Source organism: Nicotiana tomentosiformis, chromosome 5 (genome assembly GCF_000390325.3).
Source record: "Nicotiana tomentosiformis chromosome 5, ASM39032v3, whole genome shotgun sequence".
Lineage (NCBI taxonomy): Eukaryota > Viridiplantae > Streptophyta > Magnoliopsida > Solanales > Solanaceae > Nicotiana > Nicotiana tomentosiformis.
In genome coordinates, this window is record NC_090816.1 from 12,163,280 (window position 1) to 12,179,542 (window position 16,263).

At 39.8% G+C, this 16,263-nt stretch overlaps 2 protein-coding genes across 2 annotated transcripts; both read right to left on the reverse strand.

Moving 5' to 3' along the window:
• Positions 1–3,692: 3,692 nt before the first annotated feature.
• Positions 3,693–4,292, reverse strand: LOC138891931 (uncharacterized). Its single transcript, XM_070175619.1, has one exon. It carries the CDS (start codon positions 4,290–4,292, stop codon positions 3,693–3,695), a length of 600 nt encoding a protein of 199 aa, XP_070031720.1.
• Positions 4,293–15,233: 10,941 nt separating this feature from the next.
• On the reverse strand, positions 15,234–16,058 carry LOC138891932 (intracellular protein transport protein USO1-like). The gene has a single exon (XM_070175620.1). It carries the CDS (start codon positions 16,056–16,058, stop codon positions 15,234–15,236), a length of 825 nt encoding a protein of 274 aa, XP_070031721.1.
• Positions 16,059–16,263: the final 205 nt, after the last annotated feature.

Below are 16,263 nucleotides of genomic sequence, written 5' to 3' on the forward strand. Positions count from 1 at the left end.
TATCTTTGGAATTGGTTGTGGCCATTGGACAAATCGTGATATGAATTGATTTTGTTATGCTGACATGAGAATATTCCGTGTAAATTGTTGTGCTATTTGAGTTCCTATTTTGAGAATATAAGGGTGGCATTCCACTATTGATATAATATGGGTATAAGGGTGGCATTTAACTATTATTTTGTGTGTTGGGATATTGTCTGGACGGAGCAATAAGGGTGGCTATAGGAGAGATAATAGTGGTTATAGGAGCGATAAGGGTGGCTATTGATATTGTTAGGGCGGAGGCATAAGAGAGGCTATTATAGGAGTGATAAGGGTGGCTATATGAGAGATAAGGGTGGCTATTGTCAGGGATGATATGTGATGATGTGGAGTGGTAGCATTGGTGTTTTTTATGTGATGTTGTGATTTTTCTTGTGTTTATTTTTATACCTTGTGCAATTTGTCTTGTTGTTGGTAAATTGATAATAGTGTGATTTATGTTGAAATTGGGAGCATGTGAATATTGCCAGGCAGATTAGGAAAAGAAATGTGGGCATGAGGTGCCGTGAGTAAATAATGATGATGTTGGCACGTGAATTGTCCGTGCAGTTGAGATATGAAACATGGGCGCTAAGTGCTGAGGAAAATATGATGGTTTTATTATTGGCACGTGAACTGTCCGTGTAGATGTGATATGAAAAGTGGGTACGAGGTGCCGGAAAAATATGATGATTTAATTATGGGTACGAAGTGCCGTAAAATTATGAAAGTGGGCGGAGACCCTTGTTTACGAAAAATATGAAATTGGGCTGAGACCCGTACTTTATAATTTTGAAATGAGGTGTCATAGGGTGAGTTATATTTGAAAGAGATTTATTGAAAGAATTATATTTGAAAGATACTTATTTGAGGAAATTATATTTGAAAGAGATTTATTGAAAGAATTATATTTGAAAGATATTTATTTGAGGAAATTATAATTGAAAAAGAGTTATTTGGAAGAATTATATGTGAAAGATATTTATTTGAAGGACTTGATTTAATTGGGTATACTTGTATTTACTATTTGTTGAGCAATATTATTAATGGTGTTCTTGTTGCCCTGCTGTGCATATCACTGATTGATTTGTATTGCCCTTTTGTTATTTGTTTCCTATTATTCTGTATACTATGTTGCACATGTTATTAGATTAGTGAGTGTCTTGACCGCACCTCGTCTCTATTCCACTGAGGTAAGTCTTGATTCTTATTGGGTACCGACTGTGGTATACTCATACTACACTTCTGCACATTTTTGTGCAGAGTCAGGTATTGTAGATATCGGACTTAGATAGAGTTAGAGTGGGATCGCAAGGATTCAAGGTAGAGCTGCTTGGTCGTCGCAGTTCCTTAGAGTCTTTTCATTTTTATTGTACTGTTAATTATTATTCAAACAATATTGAGTATTCGATCTTTGAGATCATTTCATGTATTCAGTTAGAGTTCGTGACTCAGTATTACTGGTCTTGAGAGATTTTTATATTAGTTTCCGCTATTAATATGTTTTTTTTAAAAAAGGCTTGAAATGTGATTATAATCGGCTTACCTAGTTTTAGAGATTAGGTGCCATCACGATGCCTGAGGTGGAATTTTGGATCTTGACAGCTAGTGAATGAAAAAATAGTTTGTGTTTTACGAGTAAGTTGTCTATGTGATCTTATCAACCTCTTACACCATAGCAAAAATATAATACAGGGAAACTGACACTGTATAGGCGTTTTTAAAATAATAGCCGATATATATATATATATATATATATATATATATATATATATATATATATATATATATATATATCTTTCGGCTATCGAATGTGAATAGTTTTTGGCGCGGGCTAAAAACAATAATACCCAAAAATATGGGAAACAAGAAAGGAAGGTGGCTTTTTCTCACCCATAGCCATAGGAACCTCTAGGGGTCGTTTGGTTCAAGACAAGGTTGTCCCATGAATTATAACCTTGGTTACAATTTCAAGATTCTGGTATAATTTTATCTAGGTGTTGGCTAATACCACAATTAGGGGTGTACAAATGAAACCGACAAACTACACCAATCCGATAATTCGAGTCAAATTGAAAAAAAAATCCGACTAAGGTTTGATTTGATTGATTTGGTGTTGGAAAGAAAACCCGACGATATTTAGTTTGGTTTAGTTTGGTTTGGTTTTAACTAAAAAAGGTCAAACCGAAACCAAACCAACCCCGACATTATATGTATAGAAGTTTTAAATATATTTAATACATGAAAATATTTATTGTAGTGTAGTTTATAAATATTTCTTAAGTTTTTTCATAATTTTATCTTTTAACGTATTATTTCAAGCTTGAACTTATAATTTTTGGATACTCCAATAAGTTTTATAGTCCATAAATGTTAGTAACTCAAATAAATCCTAAACCAAAATCAAATCAATAATAATGATAATAAAAGACACTCAATTCAATTGTACTATGAATGAAAATAGTGCTGGATATCTATTTTTTAGTTTTTTCATAGTTTAGATAAAATGCATAACTTATTTTTCTTTTAGTTTTAGTCATGTAAATAAGAGTACTTATTAGTCGTACTTATTTTAGCAACTTATTAGTAATTTTAAATTATGTTTGTTTTTATTATGGCTTATTAATAATATTTATTTTATGCGATTTTCTCATCTTTATTATTGAATATTTTAGTACAATGCCATGAATCATCTCATATTTATGTTATTTTATTAAAAAATATCTTATATAGTTCTACCTTACTAGGATTAAAGAAATATTTGGAGCACAAATTTTATGTTGTGTGCTATGAAGACTTTATGAAAAAAAAAAGTCGAAACAACCCGAAAAACCCGAGATTTAAAAACCCGACTTTTATTAATTTGGTTTGGTCGTTAGATTTAATAACCCGATATAATTGGTTTAGTTTGGTAACTAAAAAATCCGAACCAACCCAACCTATGTACACCCTTACCCACAACCCAAGTAGAGAACAAATTTAATCCCAAATTTTATACTGCGGTGACCTGCCTAATCCCTGTAACCAAACGACTCCTCAATGTATTAAACTTCCAACTTGTTTGATTGACTGCTATACTATAGCTATATTCAGCTGTCCCACTCTCTGTGTAATTTCTACCTACAAACAACAAACTCGTCTTCTATTGAATTGCATAAACAAAATGAAAAAAATTATTGCAAACCCTGTTTTTACTTCTCATCTATGGAATTTTCTTGATCAAAGTTTAGAACACAGAATAAATAGGAAAATAAACAAATTTATGGAAAAGTTTGTAAATTAAAGACTAAATTAGACAATTCACAATTTAGTAACGGTTCAGGGACAAATAGTATCAAATTTATCTTGACAGTATCTATCACAACAATAAAACAGAAAAGGGAAATTTATCTAGGCATATTTGTACCCTTGGAATATTGAACATAAACTTAGAGCTGGGAATTAGAAAAACATTACGATTCATACAAGATGAACACCATTGTGACCCGTGGCATTTATCTAGCCACTCGCACTAGGTTCTACTAAACTCACTGCTTATGACTCGAACCACATATATATATATGAAAGAAAAATTAAAAACATACATATATATAGAGAACGTACTTATTGTTAATGCATGAAATTTAAATTCTGAATCCGTTCTGCTGACAATAACGTTGAGTTTGTTCCAATCATTTTATATTCCTAGAAGCACGAATACGAGTAAAGGACAACAACAATTTCTTCACTTTCTTCATAGAGTAGTAGTAGTTAACTCGAAAACGCTTCATATTCCCCGTTCTTGAACCAAACCAGTGTGTGGACGTTGGCGAAGTACCTCCCTCCCGCGAACTCTGAACGTTCGTTGGGTTGGAATACGCGAACAATGGCAACGAAGACATGGAAAAAGATGACGAACGAGACGATGTAGGGGAAGCAATTGATGGTGAATGAGTAATTCTCTTGGAGAAAATAGAGTGATAAAACTTGCGTTTTGAATGAACTTTTTGCAAAGATTTTAAATGTGAAATGGATTGATATGAAGGTGGAGGAGTTAATGGAGGATTGAGAATACTATTTGCAAATGTATGTTTAGGTGTACCTGGCTCAGATTCCCAATGAAATGGAATTGAACTAGAAGAAGATCCTCCATAATAATAAAACCTAAAAGAAGACTCACCTTTATTTGAATTTTCCTTAGACAAAAGTCTTGAAAAGAATTTGTCATCATCTTTAATTAGAAGAAAATCTTGTAAATATTGAGGACGATCATTGCTACCATCACTCACCATTTGCTTAGCGATAATGCTTTGAATCAAAGAATGATCGAGAATTAATATCAAGGTATATTATCTTCTGCTTCGATTGATAAATCGTGACCTATATATCCCCTTTCTTTGTTTCTTGGATGAAGAAGAGAAGGAAAAGAAGATTTCTAGATATCTAAGTTGGGCATTATTGAATATAGCAGTGTACCATTCATTTAGTCCACTACAAATTAAATATATATTAAGAAGGTTTTCAAGGGGTACTATTGAATTGAAGAGTAGTTAATATATAAAGGTACGAGCAAGAGCATGCAGAATAAGTCAAAGGACTTGTGCTGTTTATAAAAATAGAATGCAACGTCTCAACAGAAGAAGTGATGTTGATGCATTTATATTTTATGAGTTTTAAGTTTTATACAGCGTCAATGCAAAAAACTTTCAGGTCATCCAAAAATATTTACTGGTAAGCCTATTTAAAATTTGAGATTTGTAATCTTGAAAATGAGACACAATACCTGTAACAACGGGTAAAGGTGATGTGAATATAGGTGGAGCCAGAATTTTTACATCATATGTTCTGAATTTTAAAACGACTCTAAGTACTAATAACTGAGTTTTAAATTTAATTTTGTAATGAATTGTTTAATATATACACTGTATAAACAAAAGTTATTGAATTTTATCGCGAACATCTAACTCCGCATGTGGACGTGAAGGTGTAAAAATTCCTTACAATGACAATGTATGTAACTTTAAACTCTAATTTAAACTAAACCAAGAACTGCATGGTGCGTTTTTGATGTGTTAATTAGCTAGTATGTCGGGTACTTTTTAAGAAATAAGATTTAATACTGTTGGCCAGTAGCTATAATAAGTAATAACTAGTAAAGAAATGAGCAAATGCAGACTACCTAAAATTTATGAATTAGTTTTAGACTTTTAGTTTTATATTCGACGGCGACGTTTTCCGGAATACGTGATCAAACAGAGTAGAAATTAAAACCTCTTATTTCTATTTTTCGTATGAACTCGACAGTGATTCTTAACTCACTGTAATAAACAATCAATTTAACTAGTATCTTGTCTTTTTGCTTCGAAAAAGAAAAAAATCTTGTTTTTTTGCATGAAATAGATTGATTAATATCAAGGTTTGCTAGAAAAGTGATTGAATTTTACCATGTGTTTATTGGTTTCAAAACGAAAAAATGATCATTTTGGTTATTGGTGGAGTTGTTACTGTTGATGGTTACTGTTAAGAGGATGGGGAACAAACAAGAAATTGATCGCACCAATTTTGGTTCATAGAAAATGTTGTTGTATACGGTCGAAATCGAACTCGCCTACGACTTGATAAGTTAGGTTTGGAACGTGGCAACTAAGGAATGAAGATCGACTTCGAGTCCCACCGATCTAGGACCCGAGGTTGGTACGCTTGCCTTCGACTAGCGGTGAGTTCGATGTCGACCTTAGCCTCGAATGAGCTTAGAGAGACATTATTGGGATAACTAACAAAAGGCCAAAATATACGTGACTGGTCGGATATTGCGGCGGGAATCTCGGCACGTATCAATAAGGAACCGGCAATCAGCAAATTAAGAGATTTTTTACCTTCTATAGAATTGTACCTAAAATAGGACTCCTCTACTATATAAAGGGGTATGATAATTCATTGAACACATTGTAACACGCATCACAAAGCAATATATTGTTATTTTTAGTTCTTATTATTCTCTTGTCATTCTGTTCTGATATCGATAAAAGCACTTTTGGCTTGAGGCCGGCTAACCTTCTAAGGCTAAGACTGTTCAACTTTTGCGGTTTACATTTACTTTCCTATTGTTTATTTCAATTTCAATCTGATTTATCATTTTGTATCAAGCTAGATTACGTATCCTTAAAACCACGTACAAATTTAATTGTTATCCGATTTTGAGGGTAAATAATTTGGCGCCCACCGTGGGGCTAAGGATAATAGTAGTTATTTGATACAAATCTCCATAACACACACTACTTTACGCTTTCTCTTTGAAGTGTCTCTGATTTCAGGTTAAAACACAAAAATGTCGAACTCTCAATCAGCACTCCTACATGTTGACAACGAGTCTGGTTACCACGGTGAAAATAACAACGTAGCACCCGGTAACGAGGTACCGCCCGCTGATCCCATCGAAATTTCGATCGCAGACCCAATTGACGCTAATTCACATGTGGCTATCGACGCAAACTTGCCAACTGACCCGAGAATAGCGTCTGTGGTGGAGCCTGATCGGCAACTCAAAATACACAAAACGTTGGAGAGGGCGGGATTAGTTTGCGGGTGATCTTCGAAATGCTGCAGTCTCAACAAGCGGCGATAGCTTAGTTACAGAACCAAAGTCGTGCACCGAGCAGAGTTAAACCCGGTCTACTCCGGAAAGTCATCCGCAGGGATGAACCGGTTGTAGAAAGGTTGAATGAACATGAATCGGGGGCTAACCCTGAGATCATAAAGATGCTCGAAGAATTGACAAAATAGATAGAAGAAAATCGAAGCTAATGACAAAAAGGTGGAAACCTACAATTCCAGGGTAGACCAGATCCCACGAGCACCACCGATATTGAAAGGCCTGGATTCCAAAAAGTTCGTGCAAAAACCTTTTCCTCTGAGCGCGGGTCCGAAGCCGATCCCCAAGAAATTCCGTATGCCCGAGATACCTAAGTATAACGGAACGACCGATCCAAATGAGCATGTAACCTCTTATACATGTGCCATCAAAGGGAACGACTTGGAGGACGATAAGATCGAGTCTGTTCTGTTGAAATATTTTGGAGAGACCCTATCAAAGGGAGCTATAATATGGTATCACAACTTACCTCCTAATTCTATTGACTCATTTGCTATGCTTGTAGATTCTTTCGTGAAAGCACACGCTGGTGCCATCAAGGTCGAGACCAGGAAGTCGGACTTTTTCAAAGTAAAATAGAAAGATAACGAAATGCTCAGAGAGTTCGTATCCCGATTTCAGATGGAAAGGATAGACCTACCGCCAGTTGCTAATAATTGGGTTGTTCAAGCTTTCACTCAAGGACTCAATATTCGAAACTTGAGGGCTTCACAGCAGTTGAAATAAAACTTGGTAGAATATCTGGCTGTTACTTGGGCCGACGTGCATAACCGATATCAATCAAAGATCAGAGTGGAAGATGATCAACTCGGGGCCCCTTCGGGGACTGTTTATCTCGTCAGAAACATCGACAGAGTCAAGAGAGACATCGATTGTAAACCGAGACCAAACAGGGATCGGTACTAGCCGTAAAACGGAGATTGAAGAAGCAGAGGTCATAGAAACTGGGTACTCATGAGCAAAAATAGCTTCGATAGGCCCATCGGGCCTAAAGAAGCACCAAGGTTATCAGAATACAACTTTAATATCGATGCTGCAGCCATTGTATCAGCTATCAGATGCATCAAGGACACCACATGGACTCGACCGTTACAATCCGATCCATCCCAGAGAGATCCTAACCAGATGTGTAAATATCAAGGCACTCACGGCCACAAAATGGAGGATTGCTGACAATTGAGAGAGAAAGTAGCCTGATTATTCAACAACGGGCATCTTCGAGAATTCCTGAGCGACCGAGTAAAAAATCATTTCAGGAATAGGGATTCTAACAAGCAGGACGAGCAAGAAGAACCTCAACACGTCATTAACATGATTATTGGTGGGGTCGATGTTCCTCAGGGGCCGATGTTGAAACGCACCAAAATATCCATCACAAGGGAGAAACGGACTCGAGATTATATACCGGAAGGAACCTTGTCTTTCAACGACAAGGACGCGAAAGGAATCATGCAGCCCTACAATGATGCACTGGTAATAACTATACTCATAAATAAATCCCAATTTAAATGTGTGTTAATTGACCCAGGTAGCTCCGCCAATATCATCCGATCGAGGGTTGTGGAGCAACTCGGTCTATAAGACCAAATCGTGCCTGCAGTCTGAGTTCTAAACGGGCTCAACATGGCGTGTGAAACCACTAAGGGCGAGATAACTTTACCAGTAAACACCGCCGGGACCATCTAGGAAACTAAATTTTATGTGATCGAAGGAGACATAAGGTATAACGCTTTATTCGTAAGGCCATGGATCAGGCACTGCACCAGGCACTGAAATTACCAACACCTAGCGGAGTCAAAACAGTCTATAATGAACAATCGGCTGCCAAGGAAATGTTCGCGGTTGATGAGGTGATACCTACATCTATAATCTCAACATCGAAGGATCTGAACCTGATGGTAAAAAATGGGGCCAAATAGCAATCACTGACACCAGCCTCGGCAGATTCAGACAAACGAGGGGAAGGCGAGGATGATGATTACGGGGTTCCCAAATCTTTTATAGCCCCTGATGATTTCGACGCCACTAAATCTATGGTCGAGGAGATGAAACAAGTCATATTGAGAGAATACTTTACCGATCAAAAGGTATACCTGCGCACGGGGTTAAGCTCCGAGCTCTAAAAAAAACTCATTCAATTTCTTATAACTAATGAAGATTATTTCTCTTGGTCCCATCTTGATATGACAGGGATCCCACCGGAGATAACCACTCACAAGCTAAGCATGGACCTAAAATTCCATCTGGTCAAATAGAAGAGGAGGCCCCAGTCCGAGGTCAAACATGCTTTCATCAAGGACGAGGTATCTAAACTCCTTAAAAAAGGTCAATTCGGGAAGGTAAATACCCGGATTGATTAGCAAACGTAGTGGTAGTCCCTAAAAAAGGGGACAAATTAAGAATGTGTACAGATTTTGAACAAGGCGTGTCCCAAGGACTCTTTTCCTCTGCTCAACATTGATCGCATGATCGATGCCACGTCTGGCCACGAGATCCTTAGTTTTCTCGATGCCTATTCCGGGTACAACCAAATACGGGTGGACTCGGGTGATCAGGAAAAAATCTCATTCATCACAAAGTACGGCACGTACTGCTATAACGTGATGCCATTCAGATTAAAAAATGTCGGTGCCACTTATCAATGCCTAGTTGACCGGATGTTCGAGGAACAAATAAAAAAATCAATGAAAGTTTACATTGACGACATGTTGGTTAAGTCCCTGTGAATAGAGGACCATTTCAAATATTTCCAGGAAACCTTCAGCATATTGAAGCAATACAATATGAAGCTGAACCCGAAAAAATATGCGTTTGGAGTTGGGTCGGGTAAATTCCTCGGATTCATGGTATCCAACCGGGGAATCGAGATCAACCTCGACAAAATCAAAGCCATCGAAGACATCACGGTCATGGACAACGTGAAGGCCGTGCAAATACTAACCGGATGCATTGCCGCCCCGGGACGATTCATTTCGAGGTCGTTCGATCAGAGCCACCGATTCTTCGTACTATTGAAGAAGAAGAATAACTTCTCATAGACCCAGAATGTCAACGAGCTTTGGAGGAACTCAAACGGTACTTATCGAGCCCACCGCTGCTTCACACACCGAAGGCAGACAAACAACTATACTTGTACTTGGTAGTTTCTGAGATAGCAGTAAGTGGAGTCCTGGTCTGGGAAGAGCAAGGTACACAATTTCCAATTTACTTTGTTAGCAGGACCCTAGGTGAGGTCAAAACTAGGTACCCTCACATAGAAAAACTGGCGCTCACTTTGCTAAGCGCCTCTAGAAAGCTAAAACCATACTTTCAGTGTCACCCCATATGTGTCGTAACTACTTACCCGTTGAAGAACGTTATGCATAAGCCCGAGCTATCGGGTCGGTTAGCCAAATGGGCCATGAAAATAAGTGGGTACGATATTGAATACCGACCCCGGACTGCCATTAAGTCTCAAATCTTGGCAGACTTTGTGGCCGAGTTTATGCCAGCCCTACTACCCAAGGTTGAAAGAGAGTTATTAATTAACTTAGGGACCTCCTCAGGAATCTGGATCCTCTTTACGGACGCCGTCTCAAACGCAAAAGGGTCCGGACTTGGCATCATATTGAAGTCATCAACAGACAATGTAGTTAGACAATCTATTAAGACTGTGAAATTGACTAACAACGAGGCTGAATATAAGGCCATGATTACAGGCCTTGAACTAGCCAAATGCTTGGGGTTATAATTGATCGAAGCCAAGTGCGATTCCCTCCTTGTGGTAAACCAAGTCAATGGAACATTCGAGGTTAGAGAAGAACGAATGCAAAGATACTTGGACAAGTTGAAGGTAACTTACATCGGTTCAAAGAATGGACTTTGCTACATGTACCTCGAGATCAAAATAGTAAGGCCGATACCCTCGCTAACTTAGGGTCATCGGTCAAAGAAGACAAGTTCAATTCGGGGGCAGTTATACAACTTATGAGATCGGTGGTGGAAGAAGGCCATGTTGAGATCAACTCGATGATCCTAACTTGGGACTGGGGAAATAATTACATAGAATATCTTAGGATCGGGAAACTGCCCTCGGATCCAAAATAATCGAAAGCCCTGCGTACAAAGGCAGCCCGGCTTAGCCTGTTTGAAGACGGAACCCTGTTCAGAAGAGTATTTGATGGCCCACACGCAATATGTCGAGGGCCAAGAGATACTGAGTATGTTTTGAGGAAAATCCACGAAGGTACCTGTGGAAATCATTCGGGCCCCGAATCATTGGTTAGAAAAATAATCAGAGCCGGTTATTACTGTATCGATATGGAAAAAGACGAGAAGGAGTTCGTACAAAAATGTGGTGAATGTCAAAGACACGCTCCAATGATTCATCAGCCTAGGGAGCTGCTGCATTCGATTTTGTCACCATGGCCGTTCATGAAGTGGGAAATGGATATTGTTGGCCCCCTTTTATGGGCTCCCGGTAAGGCTCAATTCATATTATTTATGACTGACTATTTTTCTAAGTGGGTGGAAGCCCATGCATACGAAAAGGTCAAGGAGAAAGAAGTCGTCGACTTCATTTGGGATCATATCATATGCCTATTCGGAATGCTGTCCGAGATCGTATGCGACAGAGGGAAACAGTTCATCGGCAGCAAGGTAAGCAAGTTTCTTGAGGATCATAAGATCAAAAGGATACTATCAACACCCTATCAACCTTGTGGGAACGGGCAAGCAGAATCAACCAACAAAATCATACTCCAAAACGTGAGAAAGAGGTTAACTGTCGCCAAATGAAGATGGAAGGAAATCCTGCCCGAAGTCTTATGGGTATACCGAACGACCTCGAAGTCCAGTACCGGGGCCACCCCGCTCTTATTGGTCTATAGTGCCGAAGCTCTAATATCGGTCGAAGTCGGAGAACCAAGTCTCAGATTCCGATATGAAACCAAGGAATCAAATGACAAGGCTATGAACGCGAGCCTAAGTTTACTGGATGAAAGGCGTGAAGCAGTCCTTGTCCGATTGGCCGCCCAAAAGCAGCGGATCGAAAGGTATTACAATCGAGGGGTCAACCTTCAACACTTCAATGTTGGGGACTTGGTACTAAGGAAGGTTACACAAAACACCCGAAACCCGAACGAAGGGAAGTTGGGTCCGAACCTGGAAGGCCCTTATCAGATTATTGAGATCACTGGTAAAGGATCATACAAACTCGGAACGATGAACGGTGAGCAACTACCGAATAACTAGAACATAGTTCACTTGAAGAAATACTACTGCTAAGGTACGACCCTATTCATTTCCTTTTATTTATTTACATTCTGAACTAACACTTGCAGGGAATCATCAAAGAACGATACAACCTTTAGGCCTGAAGGCACGCGTTGCATGTTTTTCCCCTTGAACGGGTTTTGTCCCAAATGAGTTTTTCGCCAAGGTTTTTAACGAACCGGTATCAAAGAACACAACAGTATTCGAGGCATATCTTTGATAGGCCGTGATCATTGGAGGGATCACCTCGGTTAACGACTTTAACAAGGAAGGAAACATGGACCCAAAATTTCATCTGGTCAAATAGAAGAGGAGGCCCTAGTCCGAGGTCAAACATGCTTTCATCAAGGACGAGGTATCTAAACTCCTTAAAAAGGGGTCAATTCGAAAAGGTAAATACCCGGATTGATTAGCAAATGTAGTGGTAGTCCCTAAAAAAGGGAACAAATTAAGAATGTGTATAGACTATAAGGATTTGAACAAGGCGTGTCCCAAGGACTCTTTTCCTTTGCCCAACATTGATCGCATGATCGATGCCACGTCCGGCCACGAGATCCTTAGTTTTCTCGATGCCTATTCCGGGTACAACCAAATATGGATGGACCCGGGTGATCAGGAAAAAACCTCCTTCATCACAAAGTACGACACGTACTGCTATAACGTGATGCCATTCAGATTAAAAAATGCCAGTGCCACTTATCAATGCCTAGTTAACCGGATGTTCGAGGAACAAATAAAAAAATCAATGGAAGTTTACATTGACGACATGTTGGTTAAGTCCCTGCGAGCAGAGGACCATTTAAAATATTTCCAGGAAACCTTCATCATATTAAAGCAATACAATATGAAGTTGAACCCGAAAAAATATGCATTTGGAGTTGGGTCGGGTAAATTCCTCGGATTCATGGTATCCAACTGGGGAATCGAGATCAACCTCGACAAAATCAAAGCCATCGAAGACATCACGGTCATGGACAACGTGAAGGCCGTGCAAAGACTAACTGGATGCATTGCTGCCCGGGACGATTCATTTCGAGGTCGTTCGATCAGATCCACCGATTCTTTGCACTATTGAAGAAGAAGAATAACTTCTCATAGACCCCAGAATGTCAACGAGTTTTGGAGGAACTCAAACGATACTTATCGAGCCCACCGCTGCTTCACACACCGAAGACAGACAAACAACTATACTTGTACTTGGTAGTTTCTGAGATAGCAGTAAGTGGAGTCCTGGTTTGGGAAGAGCAAAGTACACAATTTCCAATTTACTATGTTAGCAGGACCCTAGGTGATATCGAAACTAGGTACCCTCACCTAGAAAAACTGGCGCTCGCTTTGCTAAGCGCCTCTAGGAAGCTAAAACCATACTTCCAGTGTCACCCCATATGTGTCGTAACTACTTACCTGTTGAAGAACGTTATGCATAAGCCCGAGCTATCGGGTCGGTTAGCCAAATGGGCCATGAAAATAAGTGGGTACGATATTGAATACCGACCCCGGACCGCCATTAAGTCTCAAATCTTGGCAGACTTTGTGGCCGAGTTTACGCCAGCCCTACTACCCGAGGTCGAAAGAGAGTTATTAATTAACTCAGGGACCTCCTCGGGAATTTGGATCCTCTTTACGGATGCCGTCTCAAACGCAAAAGGGTCCGGACTTGGCATCATATTGAAGTCACCAACAGACAATGTAGTTAGACAATCTATTAAGACTGTTAAATTGACTAACAACGAGGCCGAATATAAGGCCATGATTGCAGGCCTTGAACTAGCCAAATGCTTGGGGTCATAAGTGATCGAAGCCAAGTGACGAAGCTCTAATATCGGTCGAAGTCGGAGAACCAAGTCTCAGGTTCCGATATGAAACCAAGGAATAAAATGACGAGGCTATGAACGCGAGCCTAAGTTTACTGGATGAAAGGCGCGAAGCAGTCCTTGTCCGATTGGCCGCCCAAAAGCAGCGGATCGAAAGGTATTACAATCGAGGGGTCAACCTTCGACACTTCAATGTCGGGGACTTGGTACTAAGGAAGGTTACACAAAACACCCGAAACCCGAACGAAGGGAAGTTGGGTCCGAACTGGGAAGGCCCTTATCAGATTATTGAGATCACCGGTAAAGGATCATACAAACTCGGAACGATGAACAGTGAGCAACTACCGAATAACTAGAACATAGCTCACTTGAAGCGATACTACTGCTAAGGTACGACTCTATTCATTTCCTTTTATTTATTTACATTCCGAACTAACACTTGCAGGGAATCATCAAGGAACGATACAACCTTTAGGCCTGAAGGCACGCGTTGCATTTTTTTCCCCTTGAACGGGTTTTGTCCCAAATGAGTTTTTCGCCAAGGTTTTTAACGAACCAGTATCAAAGAACACAACAGTATTCGAGGCATCTCTTTGATAGGCCGTGATCATTGGGGGGATCACCTCGGTTAACGACTTTAACAAGGAAGGAAACTTTATGATTAAATGGTCACGTCTCGATCGATAGGATTTACTGTAAGGGCCAAACGGTCACATAAACTGTGCCCGCATAGATTACTCGAGCCTTGGCACAAAACTTGTACACATGTGTCAAGAATAAAAGTTTCTACCTTGCAGATAAATATCTTGTCTTTTAAGAATTTCTCTTTTTATCTTAAGGAATTTCTTACATTCGATCCCCTAAAGGTATCGAGCCCAAGGACCGCTTTTATCCGGGTTCAAACGATCACTCCCAATCAGAGGTCGCCGTCCGAAAACAAACTCGAATGACTCGGATTATCGGAGTTCGGGGGCACAAAGCCTATTTGGTATTTTCCGGATTAAAAGGCTATGATCATTCCGGTATATCGAACCCCGAGGGCATGAAGCTTATTTGGCATTTTTCGAACTCCATAAAGCTACGGCTAATCCCGTTTGGGGATCGTTATCTAAGGCAAGTCTGGATAACTCGAGGTGCCAAACCCATTGGGCAACACCCGAACTAAAAAGACTACGGCCATACTAAAACGGCTCGGAGACATCCGAGACCTGTAACAAAAAATAAGACCTTCAAAATTTCATAACCGGTTCTTAAAACGGAATAATGTTGGGTAATGTTGTGAAAACGTTTTCGGTAATATCGAACACCCACGATGCCTTAAAACAGAATAATGTTGAAGGCAAGGTTTGTACGAACCTCCGAACGTAACCTAACTATTTCTTGCTAAGGCATTTCGATCTTTGTAAAGATAAGTAATAAAGCAAAGGGAAAATTCAAAAGCTGTTGAAGGGAAGAAGCCTTATATACATATCAAAAATTATTTTTACAAGGTCCAAACAGCCCGATGCAAATTTTTACAAAGTCCGAATGACCTTAACAAAAAGGTAATACAAAAAGCAAAAAACAAAAGCATCTAAAAGGGGCCTAAGTGGCCTAGTCTTGCCGAGGGCCGCATCATCACCTTTGGGGTCTTCGCCACCCTCTGACTCGCCCAAATATTCAAAATCCTCAAAATCTTCCTCATCGGGATAGGCCAGCTTCTTGGCCTCGGCTTCAAGCACCTTGGCATTTTCGATATCAGCCGATAAATCAAAACCCCGAACGTGAACTTTTTCGAGGGCCTCCATTCGGGATTGCCACTTCATATGCTCAACTATATTTTTTACAAGGTCCTGAGTCGCCTCGGCATCGACCTTGTACTGGACCACCATTTCATCAGCTTCGACTTTGATCACAACGACCTCTAACTTAGCCGTTTTAAGTTCCTTGGCCAGACTTTTTTGATCTGAGACATCCGAGCCTAACCGGGATTGGAGCTCCTCAACATTTTTGGTCTGAACCTCGGCCCTCTCCTTTGCCACTCTAAGATGGATTTCAGTCGAAGCTAGTAGTGCCCTAGCAACCATTATTTCTGAGGCCAGACGATTTATTCGGCATCTCCATTCATCGGTCTCAACTTTGACTATATCTATTTCAGCTCGAAGCTGGTCAATCCGATCGAGCTTTTGCTGGACCTGCGGATTTTGACCATCAGTCACCAAATCAAATTCATCGTCACTAACCTCAAAAACTTTTACCTGCTCAACCAAATCGGTATGTTCCTTTCGAGCAACTTCCAGCTCAGCTCGGGGGTTCTTAACCCTCCCCTTCGAACTACTCGCTAAGAAGTTTAAAGGCATCTCTTTTCTCAGTGAGCTCACAAACTTCAGCTTCAAGTTGTTTCAGCTCATCCCGGTACATTAAAAAGGTCCTGTGATAAAGCACCGATGCCTATGAGCACGAAGAAAAACACTAAGTTATCTACGAAATAATCTAAGTGTAAATCAAAAAATTACTTAGGAAAGCATGAAGTTACACGGTTCAGTGCCTGTTATGCTTCGTTGA

Coding starts and splice junctions, on each gene's coding strand:
- LOC138891931 (XM_070175619.1), bottom strand. CDS start 4,292: ATGGTGAGTGATGGTAGCAATGATCGTCCTCAATATTTACAAGATTTT.
- LOC138891932 (XM_070175620.1), bottom strand. CDS start 16,058: ATGCCTTTAAACTTCTTAGCGAGTAGTTCGAAGGGGAGGGTTAAGAAC.